The sequence below is a fragment of the Helicoverpa zea genome, chromosome 11 (genome assembly GCF_022581195.2).
Source record: "Helicoverpa zea isolate HzStark_Cry1AcR chromosome 11, ilHelZeax1.1, whole genome shotgun sequence".
NCBI lineage: Eukaryota > Metazoa > Arthropoda > Insecta > Lepidoptera > Noctuidae > Helicoverpa > Helicoverpa zea.
Window position 1 is genome coordinate 2,558,471 of NC_061462.1, and position 27,084 is coordinate 2,585,554.

Here is a 27,084-nt window from a genome sequence, read left to right on the forward strand (position 1 = left end):
TGATAGGACAGTCAAAAAATATATGGTCCAGGGTACCTTCATCCAGTCCACACTCGCAGAGGGATGAATCCTGCACCCGAATTTTGCGCAGAAAGACCGGTGTACAGCAGTGACCTAACCGAATTCTGCACATGACTGAAATTACCCGTTTAGGGTATCTTTTGAAATTTGAAAACCACGGTTTTGGTTTTACAACCGGTTGAATGGCGAAATAAGAGCTACCCTTCCTTTTGCCTGAGATGTTCCACCATTCCTGCCACGAGGTCTCAAGACTCAATTTAGGGAGGTTTAGCAGGTCATGCCCTTGAAGGGAGAAGTGTGCAAGATCAGCGGACTCAGATGAACACGCATCTTTGGCCAATGCATCGGCACATTCATTGCCCGCTATACCGCAGTGGCTAGGGATCCAGACTAAGTGTACTTCTTTCTCTTGCCTAGTGCAGGAGAAAAGGGACTTTTTAATATCCAGGACAATAGGACAATGGAGTTTAGTTCTAAAGGGATTCTGGGATATGGCTTGGAGACAGCTAAGGGAGTCAGTAAAGATAACTCCACAGCTAATCTCATGGGACTCTATAAAACGACAAGCTTCCAATAGTGCCACACACTCGCCTGTAAATACTGAAGACTCCTTCGGACATCTGAATTTCACAATTATTTTAGAGTTCTGATAGTAAACCGCGGCTCCAGTACAGCCACCATTTGATTTGGAAGCATCCGTGAAGAACTTTTGAAACCCAATCCATCGTTCACCCAAAACCGCATTAAAGGCCGAATTTGCAGATGGGGAGTTTTTGGATATGCCAATGTTATAGAATATTTTAGGGGTGAAGCAAAGTACTTCATAAGGGTAATTAAATAAAGGAAGTCTGGGATGTGGAGCAATGGGGGATTCTAAATTTTGAAAAAACCGATATGCTTTTAGGAATAGGGGGATTTCTTTGTGTTCCCAATATTTGGAGCTGTGACAAAGAGTGTCAAGCTCTCTGAGTTTTGGGATGAGGGGGTGAGATGACTTGGGAATAACCCTGGATAGGAAACGGGAAGCGAGGTACTGACGTCTCAGGGCTAAAGGAGGTTCAGCGCATTCGACCTGCAAGGCGTTAATAGGCGACGACTTCATGCAACCTGAGATGATTCGAAGGCATTGAGACTGAATCCTATCTAAACCGGCCAAGGCACCTTTGTTGCTTGGAATCACCAAGTGTGACCCATAGTCCAGGATACTGCGGACTAAGGCATTGTAGACCAGTTTCATAGTGAAGGGATGGGCCCCCCACCAGACACCAGCGAGAGCTTTTAGGATGGAGATTGCTCTTTCGCATCTTTTGATCAAATAATTAAAGTGGTGAATCCCGGATAATTTTGAGTCTAAGAAAACGCCTAAAAATTTTGATTTGTTACCTATGGGAATATCTTGTCCTTGAATGTTAACTGAGACCTGAGGGATCAGTCGTTTTCGGGAAAAAAATCACTACCGAGCTTTTTGGGGCGGATAACGAGAGACCATGGTCCAAAAGCCATGTGTGCAGAGAGTCCAGGGAGAGACAGAGAGATGAGGCAGCGTCCGTAATAGATGGATTAACTACATACAACACTAGATCGTCAGCGTATTGTAAAAGGTGGCAGTCAGCATTAAGGCAGGAGCCAATGTCTGCTGTATACAGGTTGTATAGTAGGGGGCTTAGAACTGAGCCTTGGGGAAGGCCCTTCCACGTCTGTCTCACCTCAAATACCTCCCCCTGCACTCTGAGCATCAAAGAGCGAGACATGAGGAGTGCGCATATACATTGTACCATCTTACCCGGAATCCTCAGCTGTTGCAATTTTTGCCTGAGAACTGGAAGAAGGACGCTGTCGTATGCGGAAGAGATGTCAAGGAAAGTGGCTACAGCGGATTCATTTTTGGAAAAGGCTGTACGGATATCAGTAACCAAAATTGCCACACTGTCCATGGTGCTAAGCCCCTTTCTAAAGCCAAACTGACTACTCGGCAGTAGATCCCTAGACTCCACCAACCACTCAAGTCTATTTTTAATTAAATGTTCCAATATCTTGGCCAACACTGAGGACAAAGCAATTGGTCTAAGGCCATTCGGATCATCAGCAGTCTTGCCGGGCTTCAAAAGGGGAATTACTATCTGAGCTTTCCACTGTTCAGGAACCCAACCAAATTGATAGCAATAATTTATTATTCCTAAAAAATATTTTTTTGCTTCAAAACCAAAATGAACTGCAAATGAGTACGGTATGCCGTCTATGCCTGGGGCGGAATCCCTAACATGACGTAATACCGTATCAAGTTCCTCTAACGAAAATGGTTCATTCATAGGATCATCCACAATATTTACAGGCGGGAGCAGAAGTTCTGAGGAAGAAGGAACATAGGCTGGAGCTATTTTGTCAAAAAAGGATTCAGCAGTTTCTCTCGAGATAGGGGAAGAGATAGATGGGGAGCAGCCTCGCCTGAAACGATTAATGCTCTTCCAAACTGCTGAAATGGGAGTGGAAGGGGATAGAGAAGTGCAAAACTTAACCCAACCGCGGCGTTTCTTCTTGCGAAGAAGCCGCCGAGATTGAGCTAACACTCGTCTGTACCGTATAAGATTGTCGCTATTCATCGCATCATTGTACTGTTTTTCGGCCTCTTTTCTTTCTTTAATAACCGATGTGCATTCTTGATCCCACCACGGGGGTGACGGGATTTTATTTCTGGCACAGTTGCGCAACGGAAAGGTAGAGTCTGCGCTTGAGGTAATGGCCGAGATAAAGCCATCGTAGCAGCTCTTAGCATGGCAGTGACCAGGAGAATCTTGAAAACTTGAAGTTAAATTTGGAAGCATACTAATTTTCTCCTCCAGTAAAGATGCAAACCTCGACCAATCAGGTTTGGACAAGTTGTACTTCAATAGTGGAGGAGACGTTTTCTCTAAAAAGGTTTTATTAATTAAAGTTACAACAATGGGGTAATGGTCGCTACCATGCGTCAGAGTAGTACATTCCCAATGAATTGATGCCGCCAACTCTACTGAACAGAATGTGAGGTCTACACAACTCTTTTGCTGTCCTGGAAGGGATCTACGAGTAGGGCTACCATCATTTAAGATGCAAAGGTCAAAATCATCCAAGATTTCTACTAAACCTTCCCCAAACGAATCACAACGATTGGAACCCCATCTAAAGTGGTGACAGTTGAAGTCACCCATGACGAGCACAGGTCCCACTATGTTATTCAAAATGTCCCTAATGGTGGTTAAAAACCTACGCTGAGGATGGGAAATATACACGGATAAAACAGTGATACCCTCAATTCTACACGCAACTATATTCATATCACCATCCAGAACCGGAAGAGTCAAGGTGGAGAGGGGGACACGATTATTAACAAGGAGAGCCGACCCTCCATAGCCATCAGATCTGTCACATCTGAGAATATTAAATAGTGGTAAATTAAAACTGAGACTCGGGGTGAGCCAAGTCTCAGCTACAGAGCAAGCCAGAGGCTTGAATTTATTGAGGAGGAATATGAGGTCGTGCTTTTTATGCCACACGCTCCTCACATTCCATTGAAGGAATACTTGGCGAGGCGCCATTTCTAATATTTGATAAAAGGTTAGTTAGTTGGTAGGCAACGTTGGACGGTAATTGGGTATTATTGGTGGATAGAATTGTAGAAAGAAGTTTAATAAGTATATCTATTATTGAGGAAACATTACTATCAATGAATGGGTTATTCAGAGCGCAGCCATCAGGCTGTGAAGGTGCAGGGGAGTTAATAATCTGCTGATGGGCAGCTTTATCATAAGAGGGAGATAGAGGGGCATGGGTCTTTGGCTTAAGGAAAACAGTTTTGCGGTATGACTGAGTGGGGACGGGAATAGCTTTTGCAGCATTAGCATAATTGCGAGAAGTAAGTGGGACAGATTTGCTAGCTTCAGCATATGAAAGGGACTTCTCAGCCATAACCGTCTTAATGGCCTTCTGTCTACCCAACTCGGGGCATGATTTGCTATTTGCAAAATGATTCCCCGAGCAGAGCACACAGAATGCCTCCGCCTCAGAAGTGCTGCAACCATCACCAGGGTGATCATGGCCGCACTTACTGCAGCGAGGCTTGGACCGACACACTAGTTCCACATGACCAAACCTGCAGCACTTACGGCACTGGATGGTGGGATAAACATATTGCTGAACCGGAAGGGAGGTGTAACAACAAAATACTCTTTGAGGTAATACTTGGCCATCAAAGGTAAGTACACATGTCTCTGTTGCCTTGAATACAGTCACTCCATCAATAACTACTTTCCTGCTTATGCGACGAACTTTCAGGATTTCACCACAACCTGAAGGGACCTGCAAGTATTTTTGGGCTTCCTCTTCATTTAAATCTGTGGGAACACCAGTCACAACACCCATCCTAGTTATATTAAAAGTGGGGATAGAGGCAACATAGCAGTTCTTATGTAAAATGCTGTTGATAATAAATGAGTTTGCATCCTGAGGGGATTTAAACTCTACAGACACACGGTTCCTACCAACTTTTTTAACACCATCACGGACAACATTGGTAATGTTATGTTTTTGTAGGAATATTCCGAAAGTAACAGGGTGTAGAGAGGTACCGGCGTTAGGCTGGGGCTCCAATCGAGAGACATGAACGATAAAAGGTGCCTTATCAGTAGCAGAGTACCTGCTGCGGCCAACTAGGTTTCTTTGTTGTTTTGATGGCGGGGTTGACACGCCAATGTTGGCATCATCTCCGGAGCGTTTCCTGGTATTCGAGGTTGATAGGGTCTGGGAGTCCGCGATGCTGCAAGCAACATCAGCGAGTTGGGAAAGCGGATAGTTGGGGGAAAGTGGAGCATATGCAGAGATGTCGGGAGGATCGGGATCGGGGGGTTTATTTTGATCCATTATGCTTGTAAAAAACTGGTTAGTTACCGAAATAACAACACACCACTGGTAACAAACAAAAAGACAACACACAAACACAAAACTAAGTCACAAAAGTTCACCAAAACACTTAAAACAGCTGAAAATTCTAGGCACACGTGCTAACCAAAGACACTCTGTGGCGAGAATCCGCATAAATATTCCACACGAGGATAATCTGTTTCCAAATTGTCAATGTCATTGTCAATTTTCTGTCAACTGTCAGTTGTGTCGTGTCGTATGCGTATCGTAGTTTTTTTTATAAACCCGTTTTCTTTGTAAGTAATTGTAAGTTTTGTGAAGTTGTAAATAGTTAAGCGAATATCGCACACGTTTAAATTTGATTTCGTCCACATGAGTTCGTAAGCGTATGAACTTCATACATCAAAGCACTCGTTAGTTTTATGACGCGCGCATTATTACTCGTACAGAGTTATAATTTTTCAAGTGGAGTGAATTAGTCGCTATTAATTTATAAAGCACATGCGTCTTCCGAGTATAGTGTTCATTTAATTGGCAGTTAGTTGTGTAGTTATTGAAAATGGTTGAGGCTAGTAAACTGTGGTTTGAGACTGCCTGCAGTAGTTGTAAGTGCCATGAGCTGATACATCCATGGACATATCGGTGTTCGGATGCCACTAGAACCATGCTGATCAGCTGCACTAAAGGCAGCTATAAATTCTATGCCATGATCTACCTTGTAAGTATTTGAGCAGCATTTATTTTGGGATTAAAATACATTGTTAATATACAAACAAAAACTACCATCTAATATGAAATAAAAATAATATTAGGTACGTGAATAAATAATGCAGCATTTAAACCAACTGCTGTATTAAGTTAGATCATAAAGGTTTTGGTATTGAAGTGTGATTAAAAATAATGATGTATCATTATTTAGCTAAATGTTGCTCTTTGAACTTTATCTTGCAGATTAGATGAATTTAAATAAATGCCTGTGTAACTAATAATTTCATATTAAATTGCTTCCATAGTTTAGATGGAATCTTATTAGAGTTATATTAAGACTTTGCAACAGAAAAAAATAATATTTAATAGATTTATAGAATATTGAACAATTTTCCTCATACAGCACTTAATTTATCTAATAGTTTTATTTCCTTGTCCTTCATGTAGATCAAGTTCATAAATTATTGCATATAATTGTTAGGAAAAACAAGATGAACCCACACAATATTGCTGTGTTATGTTTCTATGAAAAAATATCATTACTTAGTTAAAATAACAATAATATTATTTCTGTATGTATTCTGCAATATTTTTCTAAGTGACCAAAAAATCTTGATATTAAAAATATCTTGCAGTGTATCTTGTATATTTTGCAATTAAATAGTTAATAAATACAATCTTGTTCCAGGTACAAATATTAATGAGAGGAAAAAAGCTAGGTAAAAAGGAAATGATAGAACAATTCAAGTTATATTTAAAATCTGGTGTATTTGGTCTCACAGTGGGAAGCTCATTTGTTACATTAAACTGTATATTCAGGTAATTGTAATATCACATACGTCTTTTGTGTTCAGTTTTCCACGAAAAAATCCTTCTCATTAAAAGTTATTTATTATTTTTTTCGGTTTTTGATTTATCTTCAGAAGATAACGGTTAAAATCTTAATGAATTTTTTAATTCAACAGGGAGTCAATTTCAACAGGGAATTCAATATTTAGATATACACTATAATCATGCTCCAAAAGTTTGTACATTAAAGAAGTACATAAGAGAAAAAAGTTATTACATCCCATTTCATTACAAAATAATAGTTACATATGTATAACATCATAATCAAAGTAATATTTTTCAGGAGACTTTTCTTCAGTGAGTTCTCGTACTACACAACAGTGCTGCTACCATGCACAGTCAGTGGACTCGCCATATACTTCGAGCCCCCATACAGAAGAGTACTGGTTGTCAACCTATTTGTAAACCTGGTAAGTGTATATCTAATCTGTACTAATATAATGAAGAGGATTTTTTTTTGGTTGTACTCAAAAGGCTCCAAAACTATTGAACTGATTTTAAAAACTTGAAAAAAAAAAACTGTTGTAAAGAACATACTCCCCGAGTAACAAAGGCTATATTTTATTCTGGTGCAGGCAGTCGTTCCCACGCAACTCAGAAACCGTGAGAAAGCGGTTTGTTTCATATAAGATCGTTCCATGATTTCCAATAGGTACCTACATGCAAAGTAATTCCTGTAGTCAGATATCTGTATATAAATATCTGTGATTACGAAAAAGATGGTAAGAAAATGGTCCCAAAAAACCCTCATGTGCAAAGAAATCCTGTTCAAAAATTTAAATGTCCGATTAGTATCAATAAAAATATAAATTCATACTAGATAATTTTATTTTCTTTGGGTAATATTTAAAATTGAAACACGTCATTCTGCAAAACCCCAGTTCGTCCAAAAGTATTTTTTGGTTTGGCTAATCTCTTCAACCAACTTCTTTAGGTATTTGTTCACATAAAATCCTTGTGAATATATTTTCCTATTGTTTAAACAATAAAACAAGTAATAGAATAATGATTCGATTTTAACAAAATGAAATTAAACAGATGCAAACACATGATATTAATCTTTCGAGTGGTATTATTCGTAATCATAGATGTACTTGAAAAACTATGGAATGCAGATGGCATTCTATTAAATGGCTATAAAATTGTAGGTATTGTGGGACAAACTGGCGCATAAATTATTTTCAGTAGCTGTTTCTCCGCTATTTTTACTCACAAAACTTAACGAATAAATCAACCTTCTTTACTCCTTGCACTTTCAATCTTTTAAAATTAATTTTCACCACTTGGGGTCAACACCTGACTTTCGTATTTCTAATTTACGTACCGATAAACATAAATTAGAATGTCAAAAATCTAAACTAAATGTTGACATTTAAGTATCGGTAGAAAACAGCAAATCAAATGTTATTTAGTTTCTAAACCGCGTTTCTAAATTGACAAACAGAAAAACAAGTTTTGTATTTATTAACAGTACCTACAGTTTTAACATTAAAAAGTTATGACGCCATTGCAAGATTAATTTATGGAACAAACTGGTTAATTATTAGTACAAAAAGAACTATGATCTTGGTACTTACGAATTATATACTGGCATGGCCTTGTGAGAGTATGTAATGTAATGCATTTTTGTCAACACCTATGGCGGCAATTTCATTATCGCATCTAGATAACAGTGCTGGATTAAGCAGGCTCGGGGCCTTTAGAAATAACAGAGCTAGGCCCACAGCAAGACTAGCACGGGGCTCGTAGCAGGTCCCTTAATTCCGTAAAAAAAATATCTTCCTACTAACCTAACGTGAACTAATAGCAAAACAGTGAAAATTTAAGTCAGCTCTTTTGCGCGAGGGATCTAAAGCCCAGGACTTGCGGGGCCCTATACGCCCTTGTCCCCTAGCAATTGCTAGTTAGCGTCAGGAGCGCCGTCACAATTCTCCGATCCTCTCGAAATACATATAGAGAGTTGCTACCTAATTGCTACCAGCTACCATTAGTTGCTACCAATTGCTACCCTCGTGGTTTTGAAGATATTTAGCATCCAAAGGTGACAGCCATTCTGATATCAGGATGGCTGTCACTTTTCCCAGTGTGAAGAAACGGCGCAAAAGTATTGAGTTTTTTTTTTCACCCAGAGTTGCTACCTAATTGCTACCCTCCAGAATTAAATTTTGGGCCACAAAGATTTCCTGGATAAAAAGATATTTAAAAAATGAGTTTTTACGCCCTGCCAAATTAAATTAGCAAGCTGTCAGTTAATACAAATGAGTACTTTTGACGTAGGCGCTATCTATTATAATCCGACAGCTGATATAAATGCGGCCGAAAAGTGAACTAAAGCAAGCCGCCATCTTTGAACATCATTTTTGATTAGGTGTATTTATAAATGTTACCTGTTAAATGAAATTTCCCGAAATGCATGAAAAAAGTATTTATTATAATAACCTCAGCCTTCGATTGTTAACACGAAAACATCCAGTAAGGCCGGTCGTGTAAAAATCATACCCAACTCTACGTAAAACATGACCTGATTTGGTCACAGTAAAACAATATTGATTTTATTAAAAAATATTTTTATTTCAGTCACCGACTTAAAATAGACTCTTTTGCAAAAAAAGCGCCCATACGAAATCTTAGTTTTAAGGACTAAAAAAAATTCAAAACACCGACGAACATTCTGCAAGCGATTAGTCCAAAACAAGGTTTACAATTTTTTTAGCAATTTTAAAATATTCAAATTTAGAATACACTCTCACGCATGCTTGGCTAACCTTTTTGATGCTAGAAACATACTACAATCATTACAACCCTTTGAAACACACATAAAGTCCTTAAAACTAAGATTTCGCATAGGTGCCCGCTTTTTTTGCAAAAGAGTGTATATCACACCCTGACATGATTTAATAAATTTTGAATTATTTCGTGTTAACAATCGAAGGCTGAGGTAATTATAATAAATACTTTTTTCATGCATTTCGGGAAATTTCAGTCAACAGGTAACATTTATAAATACACCTAATCAAAAATGATGTTCAAAGATGGCGGCTTGCTTTAGTTCACTTTTCGGCCGCATTTATATCAGCTGTCGGATTATAATAGATAGCGCCTACGTCAAAAGTACTCATTTGTATTAACTGACTGCTTGCTAATTTAATTTGGCAGGGCGTAAAAACTCATTTTTTAAATATCTTTTTATCCAGGGAATCGTTGTGGCCCAAAATTTAATTCTGGAGGGTAGCAATTAGGTAGCAACTCTGGGTGAAAAAAAAACTCAATACTTTTGCGCCGTTTCTTCACACTGGGAAAAGTGACAGCCATCCTGATATCAGAATGGCTGTCACCTTTGGATGCTGAATATCTTCAAAACCACGAGGGTAGCAATTGGTAGCAACTAATGGTAGCTGGTAGCAATTAGGTAGCAACTCTCTATATGTATTTCGAGAGGATCGGAGAATTGTGACGGCGGTCCTGACGCTAACAATTGCTAGTGTTACTATATCGTTAATTCTGATACATAACTCGAGATAGTTACAAAATCTCCGTTAGTAAAATGAAGGTTCTTTAGCGTTTTCTCAACATGTAATTAATTTGTGTGTTCATAGCTATTCAATAACATAATATCATAATATTTAAGTGAGCATTAACTGGTTTACAATCTCAGTAGACTTTGACCTGCTTTATGGAAAAAGAAAAAGTCCGTTCATAAGTTGTGCCGGTTTATTTTGATGATGTAATTTTAATTTATGGCGTTATACAAGGCGCCAGAGACAAGCGCCGAAGCAACTTTCGTGAAGTAGACGCTGCTTTTTCAACGTCAAAATTGATGGTACGGTATGGGATATAAGAAGAAGTTTCCAGGAACCTTTTTGATCGAATAAAATCTTTTACAAAAAATAAATCCGACTTCAAATACTTGTATAGGTACCTAAACCTCTTGAATGCCGCTAATTAGAGAACAATAGAAAATCAATTATATCTCGCGTATATCTACGGCATACGAGGGGTTAAACCTTCTCCTTCAAAATCGATTTGTTCAGCCAAACGTCAGATAATCTTGCACAAAAATACAGACAGGTCAAACTGGGAACTTTCTTTTTTTGAAGGTGGTTAAAAATAATAAAAAATGCTCTGAGTTTGCCATTGTCTTAGCAATTTATTTTTAACCGTCGGCTATTTTAATTTAAAATTAGAAATTTTTCGAATTTTGACCCTCAAAACTACAAGTTCTTGCTTTTATTACAGGTATTCGAATACTGGGTGCGGACATTAGAAATGAAAGGTTGGCTCCGGCGGTCTCCGGGCAAAGAGACGCTCATTTTCATGCTGGGTAGTGCAGTCTTCTTCTATCTTATGCGGTTAGACAGAAACAGCGAGAAACGCACGCCTTTGTTTTGGTATGTATGACACTGCCACAGAATAAAGATGTACAGTTGTGAAGGTACATACTAACGTTAGCATACATGGAACTCACACACGCATGTGCATCGACGAGCTTTTACCGGCGCTATCGGTGCTGTCAGTACTGAGTTTCGTGCATCGAGCACATGTTTGTGTGAGTGACATTGTTACGAACGTTAGTACTTTGCTTCACAACTGTTAACAAGAGTATGTTAAAACTGTGATACAGCGGTCAAATAACATTTAACTTTTGTTAGTGTTATTGTTTTGTTTGGGTCACATTCTCTCGTATATGTTACCGTAAGATTACAAACATCGTTAGATTACAATCTATCTCGAGAGATTGTAAACTGTCGAATTATTGTGAACCGTAACATCTGATTGCAATTTAACGCATTATTTTTCGCTATATTATAATCTATCGATGAGAAATTGTCAAATTGTCAACTGTCCGAAAGCTCTCTCTGATTGGTCAGTCTTTTTGTAAGATCGACCAATCACGACCAGCCGTTCTGTTCCCATGGAGTTCCCGTAGAGTTAGGAATGAAATAGAGGTGTCAGTTAAATAAAATAAATACTCTTCAAAAATTCTTCAAGTATTAAATTTATATAAAAATAACTCTTATAAAAATACAGTTAGGTATTTTGTCTTCAAATACAAACTAATATTTAAAAATAAAATAAAAGGGGTGCTAATTAAACAGGCTTCTTTTTAATATCATTATTCGCCCCCAAAAATGTATGTTGCCTTCTAAATTACTAAGTCAGCCACAATTAATAAAGCGTCGAGCATCTAAATAATACTATCTTAGCCACGAGTTATCTTCCACTCTAAATACAACTCAGCATGATGGTTATTTTTTTGCATCTAAAGGACATTGTTCCGGCTCCATACATGTTCTGCCTAAGAACCGTTTGAATGGAAAGTGACTTCTATAAACTCTTAAAATTATATGGAATCCTATGAAATAAGTTTTCACGAACGGACACTTCAGGAAACTAAAATAATTACGAAAAAAGTTAATATTTTGAGGTTATAAATAAAAAATAACCAAGCTTGCGTGAAATATCAGAGTAGTGTTATCAAACTACACTATACAAAATATCAACAATACTATGTACAGCTCTATATGTTCTCTTCTAGATCTAGGAAAAGACTACTCTACTAGATACTAGGAAAAGAGATAGTAAATAGTCAAGTTTAAGATAATTCTTTGACAATGATCATTTTATAAAGTTGCATTTTCTGTCTGTCCCTATGAATGCTTTAGATCTTTAAAACTACGCGATGGATTTGGGTGCGATTTTTTTTTATTTTTTTTAATAGATAGAGTAGGTCAAGAGGAAGGTTAACACCAAGGTTTTATATTGCCACCGTGCGAAGACGGGGCGTGTGACTAGTTTTCATAAATGCTTAGAATTTTTATGAAAAACAACTACCTAAACGCTTTTGCTTTCAACGTTACGTTTCTTAATATATAGTGAATCCACTTTGGATTTGTGATAAAACGTATCCAAAATGGAAGAGTTCCATTCACCACAATTCATAAAATATCGATATTATTACGATAGAGAATTATTTATTTAAATGATTGATACTACTTTTATATTAGACAGTTACCTAGCTATCTACATGCCATAAGGCGGGAATCGAACCCGCGGTCTATTACCAAGAAGGTACAGACCATACTAAAAATGTCATTACCACACAAAATAATTTAACAGTTAAAGTAAGGTTTACCAATAACAATGAAAGAGGTTTTCGAGGATGTGCAATAAAAACAATATTTATATTCAATTAAAGGTTTTTAATCATCAATATTTCTCAATAATATATTATCTAAGAACTGAGCAGGGGGTTCAATTGAGTTTTGGTATCTCGCCCAGCTTAAATACCAGATAATAGTCATTATGTGGGCACAACAGCCCACTGTTCTACGCCCAAAGATACAATTGCAACAGTATGCCTGATGGTAGGAGCTTCTTACAAAGTACACAATTGCGTCCAACAGTGCATTGCATCTTATTATGCTCGACTGCTTGAGACCAACACGTCGTACATATAAGGTCATGAGTTTCAACCTGTAATAATAAATACAAAAAACATTAGTAAATATCAAGTAACTTGCAATTGTGGCAATTGATTTGAAAACCGAGAAATTGTGTGCTTATGAAAACATAAGTAGGTAGTAACATTCTTATCAAAATTAGAAAAACACTTTCGTAGACCACTTACCATACGGGGAACGGTCCATTGTTGTATGCAACGAAGTATATCTTCGTTTTCTAATACCAAAGAACCTCCAGCAGATCCACAATTTATACAATATACTATATTCTGCATCCATTGTTGTAATTATAATATAACTAAATTCGATCACAGACAGAGCAATATCCGAAAATGCTAGTAAAATCCAGTTCTTCACACAAAGCCGAGTCTACCAAGTACGCAATCTAATCGGAGTCCGTAATCAAGCCAAAGTTGTTAGAATAAAACCATGAAACGCATAGAAAATCACAAAAGAAACGATAGTCGCAAAGCTATCAAACTGACTTCTAGCAAACTGACTGAAGTACACCAGTGTTGCCAATTACGAAAACTATAATCCTACTCGAGTGCCAAGCTAGAAATTCGCGATTTCGCTCAAAACCATCTTAAAACATTATACAAATACTAGTTTTTTTCTAGCTAGTCAGTTTAGGTATTTAAATGAATAAAGTGTTAGCAACTAATTTTAATAACCGACTTCGGAAAGGAGGTTCTCAATTCGATCCGTATTTACCGAAATCCCGAAAACTTCCGAAACTGGCAGCACTGGCCGACGGAAACATTTTATAAGGCATCAATAATTGTGACCCTACTTTTTATTTGGAATTTTTTTATTTGAAGTGTCCGTGGAATACTAAAATATGTTTCAAACAATATAAAAATAAATAAAAATTATAGTATAATTTATATTCACATCGGTTCTTAGGCCAAAATTGAACAATGTCCTTTGTAGCATGCATTCTAACAGTAAACTTCTTAAATACTATTAAATGACATCATAAAAATATTTATTTACCTTCTAATTTTTTAACTCGTACCTACTGAGTTTTTTGTTTAAAATATAACACATCCCATATTAATTGACCCAGCATGGAAGTAAGCATGCAACATGCAGCAAGCATAACTTCTGTCACGGCTCCGGCGCTGCGGGGCTCCGGCGGTCCCATGCGAGCTTATCGTCGCAGATGGTTTTCACGCTCACCACCGCAGCTTCGGCTTGCTGGCCGGCGGAGCCGGCCAGCCTCAGCCGCGGCGGCGAGCGCTGAAACTACCTGCGCCTCAGCTCGCAGGCCGCCTCGCCCCTCCGCGCCTACGCGGTTTTGAATTGCACTCTAGGGGTAGGGCAGACAAGACTACGTGGAGTCGGTTTTGCAGCGATTCGTTTTCGTCACTAACTTCAATTTTTAATACAATTTTTAATTGTGTGTAATTTGAGTCTTAAAAATTAAGTACAATTTTTGATTTTATAAAAAATTAAACCGTCACTTATTTTTGCACGTCAAAGAGCTGTGACACCGGGAGTTGCAAAGAACATTGTCTTTTTTGACGTTCTACCAATCAGCGCGCAAGATGCATTCCGTTCTACGCCAGTTGACAATTTGACCGCTCTACATCGCTCTCGATCTTACAAAAAGACTGACCAATCAGGGAGAGCTTTCGGACAGTTGACAATTTGACAATTTCTCATCGATAGATTATAATATAGCGAAAAATAATGCGTTAAATTGCAATCAGGTGTTACGGTTTACAATAATTCGACAGTTTACAATCTCTCGAGATAGATTGTAATCTAACGATGTTTGTAATCTTACGGTGACATATACATTGGAATTAATTGTCTCTGTACTAATTTGAATTGGTCATTGATGATTTGAAATGCTTTTGTTACAATTAGTCTTTGTTCATTAATAGCTATGACGGTGTTAATAACTGTATAATATTGTGAAAGATATGGTATAATTTTAAAATATTATATGCATCGCATTTTACTCTTTTGAATAATATTAATTGAATTTAAATATGTATTTCTTCTACGCCTACTTTTCCCAACTATGTTGGGGTCGGCTTCCAGTCTTACTAGAAGCAGCTGAGTACCAGTGTTTTACATGGAGCTACTTAATTTAAATGTTGTAAAACTTTAAATAAAGATAATGTTCATTAAAGGTTCTTCACACCTCCTCGGGTTTCCAAAGAAGTTGGTGAGCCTGTAATGGGAATCGAAGGTAGAAGTCCTGCGTGTCCCCATAAAGGACCATGCATACATTATATTTTAAAGGTATTTACTGAATACACTCAAGTCAAACTTCGGTCTGCCTTATTATAACATTATTTATTTGGTGTTGTCAAAAATACAATATATATATACAATATATATGTTACAGCCATAGTGATTAAATCAATATTATACATAATTACTGGTCATTGTATATAATACCCAAATTGGCTTGACAATTTGATAAATTAATCACTTTATCTAGATATCAATTATAATAGCTGGTCAAAGTTAGCCAAAGTAAAAAATATGGTAGAACCAACTTACTACTGACTGATTCTTAAAAACGGTTTAAGTTATTGTCGACTTTTTTATAATAAATCATCAAATGATTCCTCCCGCTGGTTAGCAGCGTGAAGGAGTGTCGGACTATTAGTGACTTAAACCCAATGAGGTTTGCTGAATCTCTTCGTGGAGCACGTGGAACAACGCGCGCTGCCGAGACGGGCCCGTGTCTTCTAAGAGACAGAAGGACGATGAGCCACCCGAAACTCACCGCACACAGACCCACGCCTACGATGGCCGGGAGAGGTGTCTTTCACGTCTATGGCAGCAGCTGGGATGAGAGGAGTTAACTTCTCTAGCGTCTGCATGAGACGATGGTATCCCATTACCTCTCACCCCGGACTGTGGCTTGAACCAGGGCCGGGCACGAGAGATCGCCGCTGCCTATTGCCTCCGTTTAGTCGTATAATGCCTAATTCGCAAAATGGCACCCAATTCTTAGAAGGGCCAATTCGTGAATGGACTAGTTCTCAAAAGGACTAATTCGCGAAATGGCTAATTCTCAAAAAAACAAAGTAGTAAAATGCCTAATTCGTAAGTGGACTCATTCGTAAAAGGACTAATTCGTAAAATGGCTAATTCTTCAAATGGCCAACTTTTACCAACTCCTGCCATGAGTTAAATTACATGCATACATACAGTTTAAACATTTATGCTGAGATTTCCTCAATATTTTCTTCAACTGTTTATCCACAGTAACCGACCCCATACACTCGTTTTTATTGACACATCGCCAAAACGAAATTATTCTTAGTAATTATAATGCGTTCTTCCATTTTTCTCATGAAATAACCTTACCTATTATTATTTTAAAAATAGTTTCATTCATCGTGGTGATAACAATAATTTATGCAACTAAAGCATAAAACGGAACGCCGAGTAATATTTTTTATAAGTGCGGGTAGTTGTGAGTGGATAATAATCTATTTGTTAAATTCACCGTCATTTATATCTTCGTTCATAAATTTCTGTTTATAGAAGAAGTAGGTTATTTTATGAGAAAAATGGAAGAACACATTATAATTACTAAGAATCAAAGAGGTAATGATACTTTATTGTACGATGGGCATAGATTGAACAAAACTAAGCGATTAAACAAAAACGGAAGTTCGTTCTGGCGATGTGTCAACAAAAACGAGTGTAGTGGCTCGGTTACGGTGGACAAACAGTTGAAGAATATATTGAGGAAATCTCAGCATAAATGTTTACCTCATCTGGAAAAAAACGATATACTGCTAAAGATGAACAAATTGAAAAAACAAGTGTGCAAGAATTTGAAGCCTATAAAGGGGCTATTTGAAAAAGCATTTGACACAATGAATATGTCTAGCAAATCATTACCAACTTTTCATGAAAAAAAGGACACTTTATATAAAGCAAGGAAAACATTTTTAAATGTCGAGAAACTGACTTTTCATACACTCAAAGATGTGTCTGTACCTGAAAGCCTTGCTCATAATTTTTATCAGCACAAGATGGAGAAGATGATAAAATGCTGGTTTTCACTTCAAAATTATCTCGAAAAATTATAAAAGGATCGAGTAACCATTATTGGTACGGTGATGGAACATTCAAGAGTGTTCCAAAACCTTTTTACCAACTTTATACATTACACATAGATCTGAATTCTGATGTAAATGTTATGGACCAAGTGATAAATTGAGCAGTATACATAATGCCCGGTCATTATGAAAAATGCCCAATATGAGAGCGCAATTTGATAATAATTATTCAAATAATCAAATTGACCGGGCACTATACATATTGCCCGTGACCTTTTGGGCAAAGTAATACAAGCAAAGTAATAACATATTTATATATTTAATTTTTTATTGTTATTGCCATTTAATTTAAAATAAACTAAATATTAAACCACTTAAATAATCAGCCTCATGATTTGGATTAATTATGAAGGACTTCTGCCTTAAAAATCCACTAGTTTTTGCATTTAAAAGTTAAGGAAAGTCATATTTAAAGGGTGCTTATTAAACAGGCTCCTTTTTAATATAATTATTCGCCCCGAATAATGTATGTTGCCTTCTAAATTACTAAGTCAGCCACAATTAACGAGCATCTAAATAATACTATCTCAGCCACTCGTTATCTTCTAAGTAAACCGCTCTAAATACAACTCCGCGTGATTTGTAGCATGCGTTCTAACAGTAAACTTCTAAAATACTATTAAATGACATCATAAAATTTATTTATTTAGCTTCTAATTTTTTAACTCAGTACGTTTAAAATGTAAGCAAGCAACATGCAGCAAGCATGGCTTCTGTCACGGCTCCGGTGCTGCGGGGCTCCGGCGGTCCCATGCGAGCTTATCGTCGCAGATGGTTTTCACGCTCACCGCCGCAGCTTCGGCTTGCTGGCCGGCTCAGCCGGCCAGCCTCAGCCGCGTCGGCGAGCGTTAAAACTACCTGCGCCTCAGCTCGCAGGCCGCCTCGCCCCTCCACACTTACGCGGTTTTGAATTGCACTCTAGGGGTAGGACAGACAAGACTACGTGGAGTCGGTTTTGCAGCGATACGTTTTCGTCACATCATCCTCCGAGCCTTTTTCCCAAACTATGTTGGGGTCGGCTTCCAGTCTAACCGGATGTAGCTGAGTACCAGTCCTTTACAAGGAGCGACTGCCCTATCTGACCTCCTCAACCCAGTTACCCGGGCAACTGTTACGTGGGATACGTTTTCGTCACTAACTTCAATTTTTTGCTTTATTATCAAATTGCCCAACTGTCATGTAGCAATATAATAATGCCCGTGCAATGTGATAAATAATGAAGTTAAGATAGTTATTAATCACTTGGCCCGATAAAGCTAGACATTATTCATAATGCTCGGGCATTATTAATAATGCCCGAATTAATCACATGGTCCATAACATAAATACAACATCACTAGTTCCTGTCGTGTATGCACTTCTACCTGATAAAAGTAAAATGACCTACACTAGGTTTTTTCACTTGATTAGAGACGTCCTGGGGGTGACGATAAAAACATTTAAGAGCGATTATGAAATTGCAGCTATGAATGCGGTCAAAGAAGTTTTTCCACTAGTTAAAGTCAGCGGTTGTTATTATCACTACCAAAAAGCTGTTTGGAAGAAGGCTAAAGAACTAAAAGTTAACGAAACAAGTGACCACAGAAATATTATTCGGAGAGCAGCTATTCTGCCACTTCTACCATCACGTTTCATCGCAGAAGGGTGGCAAATTATATCCGAAAAGATGGAAGCTACTCGTAATATGGACAATTTCCTTCAGTATTTTGAAAAGCAGTGGATCAGATTGGGGTCAACACTTCTTAGCTGTGCTGGACAACGTCATTGTACGACAAACGCACTGGAAGGATGGCACCATCGACTAAATGTTTTGATTCCAAAAGGTCCAACTTTATTTAATTTTATCCATAAACTAAAGAAAGAATCCAAACATTTTGACATACTCATGAAAAAGAATCTTTTTACAATACGACGAAAAAATCGTAGAAATAAAGATATACAATTTGACACACAGTATAATAAATTATTAGAAAAATTAAAAGCCAAAAAAATATCTGTTGAATATTTTTTTTTCAAAAGATAATTTATTACCAACTATTATTATAATGTTGTATTTTTTTTGTTTTTGACACATTGTAAGGTGCTTTGTAAATTTAACACTTTATCGCCATAATAATCATAATTTATTTATTGTATTTATTTATACTTTATGTACAAAATAGGTACATTGGCGGACTTAATGCCTCAAGGCATTCTCTACCAGTCAACGATCGGGTTAAAGGGAGAAAATAAATAGGTAGTACAAAAAAAAAGAGAAAGTCATGAAACGATAGGAATAAAAACATGATACAATACATAAATACTCAATACATAATGTATATATATTACAACATAAAAATAAAATATAAAATCAATAAGAGTGACGACGACTCAATTAGGTAAAGAGTTTAAATAATGATGGCGAACTTTACGCTTAAAGGAATACTTACTGGGTGCCTTTTTTATGTCAAGGGGAAGAGCGTTCCAGAGTTTAATTGCTGATACAGCAAAAGAATTAGCCATAAATCCGGTGCGGTGACATGGAATTTCGAGCAACAAATTTTCAGAGGAACGCAGGTTACGGCTATGAGAACTGCCCAATAACTTAAAATAATTTTGAAGATAATCAGGAGCACAGGGATCGTTAAGAATAGAGAAGAGCATACAGAGAGATCTAAGGGATCTTCTATAACGAATAGGCAGCCATTTAAGCTGAGAACGAAAAGAGGAAACGTGATCATATTTACGAAGGCCGAAAATAAAGCGTATGCAGTTATTGAGAAGACGATCCATTTTGTTGAGAAGTTCTTGAGATAGATCCGAGTAAAAAACATCAGCATAGTCAATGATGGGAAGCACAAGAGACTGTACCAAAGTAGTTTTAGTGCTGATAGGAAGGAAATGCTTGAACCTGTAGAGAGATCGCAGCGTTAGAGTAACCCTTTGACTTACCTGGTTAACCTGCTTGGACCAACTGAAGTTGCTGTCAATCAGCAACCCCAAATCCTTCACCTGTTGCGTTAAGCCTATTGTTGAACTATTGAAGACGATGGGTGTTAAAGAATTAGTGTCCAAACGGTTTAGGTAACCGGAGCTGCCTATAAGGATGGCCTGACATTTGCCGGTGCTAACAACTAATCCAAATTTGTCAGACCACTCTTCAGTAGTTCGCAGTCAGCCTTAACTAAAGATATGCAATTATTAAGATTGCCGACCTCAGTTTGTGCGTATAATTGCAGGTCATCGGCATACAAATGGTAAGAGCATTTTAAAGCTAGTGATGGCATCAATAAATAAAGAGAATAAAAGAGGAGAAAGAATACCGCCTTGCGGAGCACCAGCCACCAGATCACACCAATCGGATAAACCCTGATCAGTGCGAACCACCTGCTGGCGACCACGAACATATGAGGAGAACCAACCCAATGCTGGCGACGAGACCCCAAAACGAGACAGGAGAGCAAGGAGAATATCATGGTCAACCATATTGAAAGCGTTGGAGAAATCAATAAGAACTAATAAAGTAACCTTTGAACTCTCCATGCCCTCCCTAACGTCTTCGGTTATCTTAAGCAACGCAGTGGCTGTACTGTGACCAGACCGAAAACCAGATTGGAAATTAGAAAGGAGGTTGTTACTAAATATGTGTGATGACAATTGTTTATGAACAACTGCTTCAAGGATTTTGGATAGAAAGGGAAGTATGGAAATAGGCCTAAAGTGATTAAGTGAGCTGGGGTTATTAATTTTAGGAAGTGGGATAATAAATGCTTTACGCCAAGACGTGAGGAAATTTAATAAAATAAATTTTCGGGAAATTTAATTTTTCTAATAATTTATTATACTGTGTGTCAAATTGTATATCTTTATTTCTACGATTTTTTCGTCGTATTGTAAAAAGATTCTTTTTCATGAGTATGTCAAAATGTTTGGATTCTTTCTTTAGTTTATGGATAAAATTAAATAAAGTTGGACCTTTTGGAATCAAAACATTTAGTCGATGGTGCCATCCTTCCAGTGCGTTTGTCGTACAATGACGTTGTCCAGCACAGCTAAGAAGTGTTGACCCCAATCTGATCCACTGCTTTTCAAAATACTGAAGGAAATTGTCCATATTACGAGTAGCTTCCATCTTTTCGGATATAATTTGCCACCCTTCTGCGATGAAATGTGATGGTAGAAGTGGCAGAATAGCTGCTCTCCGAATAATATTTCTGTGGTCACTTGTTTCGTTAACTTTTAGTTCTTTAGCCTTCTTCCAAACAGCTTTTTGGTAGTGATAATAACAACCGCTGACTTTAGCTAGTGGAAAAACTTCTTTGACCGCATTCATAGCTGCAATTTCATAATCGCTCTTAAATGTTTTTATCGTCACCCCCAGGACGTCTCTAATCAAGTGAAAAAACCTAGTGTAGGTCATTTTACTTTTATCAGGTAGAAGTGCATACACGACAGGAACTAGTGATGTTGTATTTACATCAGAATTCAGATCTATGTGTAATGTATAAAGTTGGTAAAAAGGTTTTGGAACACTCTTGAATGTTCCATCACCGTACCAATAATGGTTACTCGATCCTTTTATAATTTTTCGAGATAATTTTGAAGTGAAAACCAGCATTTTATCATCTTCTCCATCTTGTGCTGATAAAAATTATGAGCAAGGCTTCAGGTACAGACACATCTTTGAGTGTATGAAAAGTCAGTTTCTCGACATTTAAAAATGTTTTCCTTGCTTTATATAAAGTGTCCTTTTTTTCATGAAAAGTTGGTAATGATTTGCTAGACATATTCATTGTGTCAAATGCTTTTTCAAATAGCCCCTTTATAGGCTTCAAATTCTTGCACACTTGTTTTTTCAATTTGTTCATCTTTAGCAGTATATCGTTTTTTTCCAGATGAGGTAAACATTTATGCTGAGATTTCCTCAATATATTCTTCAACTGTTTGTCATATAACTGAAAAACATAATTATTATGGCGAAAAAGTTAAATCAACAAAGCACCTTTTTTTTTTTTTTTTCCGACATTAAAAATCATCAAATGACCCCTCCCGCTGTGGGTTAGCAGCGGTGAGGGAGTGTCAGACTCTTACTGACTAAAAACCGTCGTGTTCCGTCATAGGTCTTTTATGTACCAGGGCCGCGGTATCTCTTTCGAACAACCCGCAGCCCCGGCAGGCCTTGGCCCTGCTGGGATCAACAAAGCACCTTACAATATGTCATATAGGTAACTAAAAAAACATTTTTCGAAAGCATGTTTGCTCGCGGATGCGGTAAAAATAAAACCGTGTCTGAAATTACTTCCATGCCCGTATTCACTCAAAATTCTTTCTCTTTTTCCCCTGTATCTGGCGATGAGGTTCGTAAAATATTTGCTAACATCAAATCCAAAGCGGTTGGGTGTGACGGTGTCAGCAGAATCATGTTATCCTTCCTCATTGATGTTATCCTCCCTATCATTACTCATATTATAATTTTTTCCCTGGAGTCTTATATGGATATTATAAATAATAGCTAGATAATACATATAATATCCAGACTTATTACTTTGGCTGTAACATATACATGAAAAAGGAAAAAAAAAAAACAGTACAAAAATGCACAATTTTGGAGAGCTCTTTCTTTGAAAGTCGGATAAGGGTTTGTTTTAAATGAGCAAAAATTACAGTTCACTGAAGATTCCGACAAGTAAATTCAAGTGGCTTGTAATGACAAGATACTGGGCTAATCGGACCTCTAAATATTATTTTTCCAGGGCACAGCACAATTATTCGGCGTTGGATGTGCAATGACGATGCTGCGAACTATTTTACCCAAGATATTAACACCGGGCAAAGCTTTGAAATCGTTGAGGCTATCGCATATGAAGTTAGGAGTTTTCTTCGGCGGATATATTGGTATTTATAGGGTATGTATATTGAAATTTTAACGATAATTAACATTTAATATGGAAAGTATAAATAGGATTTATACAATAACAACACTTGTTAATGAGAATTCACAAATCAATAGATATTTACAACACAAAAAGAAAACTATCCTAGTAGAACAATAAAAAAACTAAAATATATACACTATATCTAAAAGGCGTACGATAATTTTTTTTTTTTTTTGAGACGAATGTCTCCGTGTACATAAAAGAGTAGAGTTTTTTTTATAATCTATATTTAGAACTTGACCTTGTAGCGTGTTTTGTTTATTCTGATACTTATGCGCTTTTTGCACTTCGAAAATTCATCATTATTCAATTTAGAAAAGTCCCTACACTTACTATTTGTTTGGCATTTCAAGTCAAGAATTTTGGAGTGGGGATGGTTACAAGTTAACTCAAGAATGGTTTCACCTAGCCAAACCAAATGTTTAGGCTTTGTTCGGACTATGTAGAAGTGAAGTTTGCACAAAATCGGTCGAGTGGTTCTTTATTTATCACATTTTTTGTAAATAAATGGTTGACTTTACCGAACCGCTAGTTATCTTCTATATATATAAAAGAAAGTCGTGTTAGTTACACCACTTATAACTCAAGAACGGCTGAACCGATTTAGCTGAAAATTGGCAGGGAGGTAGTTTAGAGGCAGGAGAAGGACATAGGATAGTTTTTGTCACCATCCGGCTGCGGAAAAAGTTTCCCCGGGACGGGAGTGATTAGACAAAAACCAACTTACGGAATGCCACAAAAGTAAAGTACTAGGACTGCATAATTTACCGGAGTATAAGTATACCAATAACGAAATTTCGATGCAACTGCTCACCATGTACCAGGGTAGCATAACTTATATGAGTATACCAATACCAAGTGTAGACGCTCTGCTCACCATGTACTCTGCTCACCAGGGCGGCAAAAAATACATCGGGACGTGGGTGAAACCGCGGGGAACGGCTAGTTACCTATAATTTCATTACATTCCAGCTAGTAGTATGTCTTCTGTGTCGTGCTCACGGACGAGACAGCGCAATGTACGCGTTACCGGCGGGCTTCCTCTCCGGACTGGCGTTTAGAGCAGCACCCTCCACACCCATCTCGTTGGCGCCTGTCACTTCATCGTTACAGGTAATTACAGTTTATTGATATCTTCCAGGTTAGGATCAAATACTGAAACGCCATACAACTTGAAGCCTTTTTTTTGATTGGTAGTCAACAAATCACTCCTCCCTTGTGGGTTAGCCGCGTGACGGTTTGTCAGACTCTTACTGATTAAAACCCATCAAGTTCCTTCGTATTTTCGTAGGCTTTTTATGTACCAGGCCACGGTAACTCTTTCGAACAATCCCGCAGCCTCGGCAGGCCTTGGCCCTGCTGGGCCCCGCTGGATGATCCGTAAAGCTTGACGTGTGCCTTTCAAAAAGTAGCCTATCTATATTTTATTTATTTGAAGGGATATAAGTAAGGACTAAGGAGTAAAATCACTTAACGAAATTCGTTTTCAATCTTCCAGATCCTAGGTTCCTGGGCGTACCAAAAAGGCATGCTCCCCGCGGACTGGCCGCTGGTGGAACTCCTGTACTGTGTGTGCCAAGGCCTGTTGTTCCATGCGCGAGTGATGCATGAAGACGTGTGTCCACGATACATCATTAATCTGATGCATACTGTTACTAGTTCCAAGTAAGTATACGATGATTAAAATAGTATTACAGTGAAGGCGATTTAAAAGTAAGATATTTTTCCAGGCGCAGGTCGTTTTCAACGCTTTTTAATGAACATAACATAACAAATGAATAAATTGACTTTTATTCATTTGTTAGTATAGGATAGTGTTGAATTATCGAACTTGTATTAGTATACAAACTCAATAAATCTGTCTTAAAAAAAAGCGTCCTCCTCAATAATACCACTAAATTACAGACCTAGTCATTTGTACCTATATCGTAATTAATAAATTATTATCGATAAATACATCGATATGCATTAATATGCAACCACTTCCTTATGTACTCTTTCGGATACAATGTTTTTAAAAATATCTGAAAAAATATTTTCTCTTTCAGGGCCGACGAAATCCAGTCAGGATTTATACAGAAAATACTGAAATTCATTTGAATTTAGATAATTGATTATTATATTATTATTTATGTAACATTTTGTGACAGGCATACTTTACGAAAGGCTAGAAATTACTGGAATTTATTATAAGGAATGATACTAATGATTATACAAACTCGAATATTTGAAAAATCTGTGCTTAATATTAAGTTGAATTAAAATTTATTAATCGAAGAGTAAGTCAATGCAATACTCGATTAACTAAAAAAGTTCAATGAATTGAGTAAGTCAAAATATTTCTTTGGCCCCAGTTTCTTCGAATGTGAAATACTTTCGTTACCTACATTTATAGGCGCAAGTCTGTGATTTATTTTAAACGGATGTTTCGCGGTACAGGGTTTATTTTAAAATGGGTAAAGGTTCATTAAAGGGTTGGTTTTTAAATATTAAAAAATAGCTGGACATAATGATACCATATCCTTTAATACTACAGACAAATTAATGATTAATCAATTACTTTACTGAATATAAAAATAGGTATGTAGCTGCATTTACAAACTGCGCTAGTATCAACTCGTATAAAGGTTAAAAGGGGTATAATGGTAATTAATTTTCCATATACAATAAGTGAGCACAGTATTTAAAGTAGAATGTTGATGGTAGAGGTCCATAATTTCAATATAAGAAAAGCAATGTATGCGCAATATTTGCGCAATGTACATTGAAACATCGGATTTACCGTCGAATATGTGTTAATATACTCGTTTTTTTTAAAAATAATTACTGGCGTGCTTGGAAAATACAATTTAATCTTAATGAGGCATGAAATGAAAAAAGTAATGAGTGTAATCGTTATCGAATATATCGATACTTTAAGGATATTAGACATTAAATACTCGGCGAATATTTACTTATTATGAATACAAATAATATTTTAAAATATGAAATTAGGTAGTTTGAAATACTAATCTAACCAGATTTTAATCTTTTTTTTTCATTCTCACACTTTATCCAAAGTTATGTAGGCTAATTTGCAAGAGTACGCTCTTGAGAGCTCTGAAATCAGAACAAACAACTTTTATACGGAGTCGCGTTCCGAAGCTAAATTGAACCTTAAAGTGAGTGCATTAAGACGTTTAGTCGCGTAACTAGAGTAGTGCTTACAATCAGTGCCTGGGTGATAATAATAGTAATCACTAGGAAATGTTACATTAACATCGAATATTAGTAAGTTTAAGGATATTTATTTACTTTTACACTTGTGAGAATTATTTTAATTTTGATTTATTATGAATTCATCCACTACATTGTTCATGGTCAAAAGAAATAAGTCATCGACAATCGATGATTCATATTTCACATCCCTAAGGTGACACAATAATTTTCACAAGTGTAAAAGAAATTATAATTAGGCACAAATTATCATAGTTACCTATAGAATTCTTTTATTGTAATATCACTTAGATACAATTTATTATTTATTACATTAGATTTGTAGAAAGTTTATTCAATTATTATTTATAGATATTATGCTGTGGTCGTATTTTGACTGCGTACGATAATTTCGGTGCAGGTTGCATTTAATTCAAGAGTTCAAACATAAAATAATTTATGGTTTAAGGAAAAAAATATAAATCATACGTAAATATGTTAGTTTTTGTAAAACCTAAGCATAGTATTGCCTAAAATATAATCACCGATGTACGTGCCCCGATGGTGTGGTACCTTCGGTTTATGAGGTGGCACACGACTCTGTACTTTATGCAATGGAGATAGGTTCAATTTTCAAATGTTATCTTGTAAGCAGGGGTACAATATAATGCTTAGTTAGTAGGTACATTAATGAAATCACACTTTAAAATAGTCTTCCCGATTTTGTATTTGTGTGGTGGGTTGATTTTATTTATTCCTATTATGTGACTTACATGATGATATTAAATATTGTTTTTTTGATAAATGTATGTTTGATTTGCATCATAAACCTTGTATCTCTGAAAGAAATTTATTAAGAAAAGAGTAAACAAATGTCCTATTTTGAATAAAACAAAAGATACGTTTTACCTGTTTTTTATTTTCATGATAGTGTGCGTCAAA

The 27,084-nt window shown here is 36.8% G+C and overlaps 1 protein-coding gene across 1 annotated transcript; it reads left to right on the plus strand.

Moving 5' to 3' along the window:
• The first annotated feature begins 5,162 nt into the window (after window positions 1-5,162).
• Window positions 5,163-27,048, plus strand: LOC124634309 (transmembrane protein 135-like). The gene is made up of 9 exons (XM_047169842.1): window positions 5,163-5,632; window positions 6,311-6,441; window positions 6,755-6,881; window positions 10,708-10,859; window positions 15,077-15,188; window positions 22,765-22,917; window positions 23,920-24,060; window positions 24,446-24,612; window positions 24,996-27,048. Exons 1-9 carry the CDS (start codon window positions 5,474-5,476, stop codon window positions 25,045-25,047), a joined length of 1,194 nt encoding a protein of 397 aa, XP_047025798.1. The 5' UTR covers window positions 5,163-5,473; the 3' UTR covers window positions 25,048-27,048.
• Window positions 27,049-27,084: the final 36 nt, after the last annotated feature.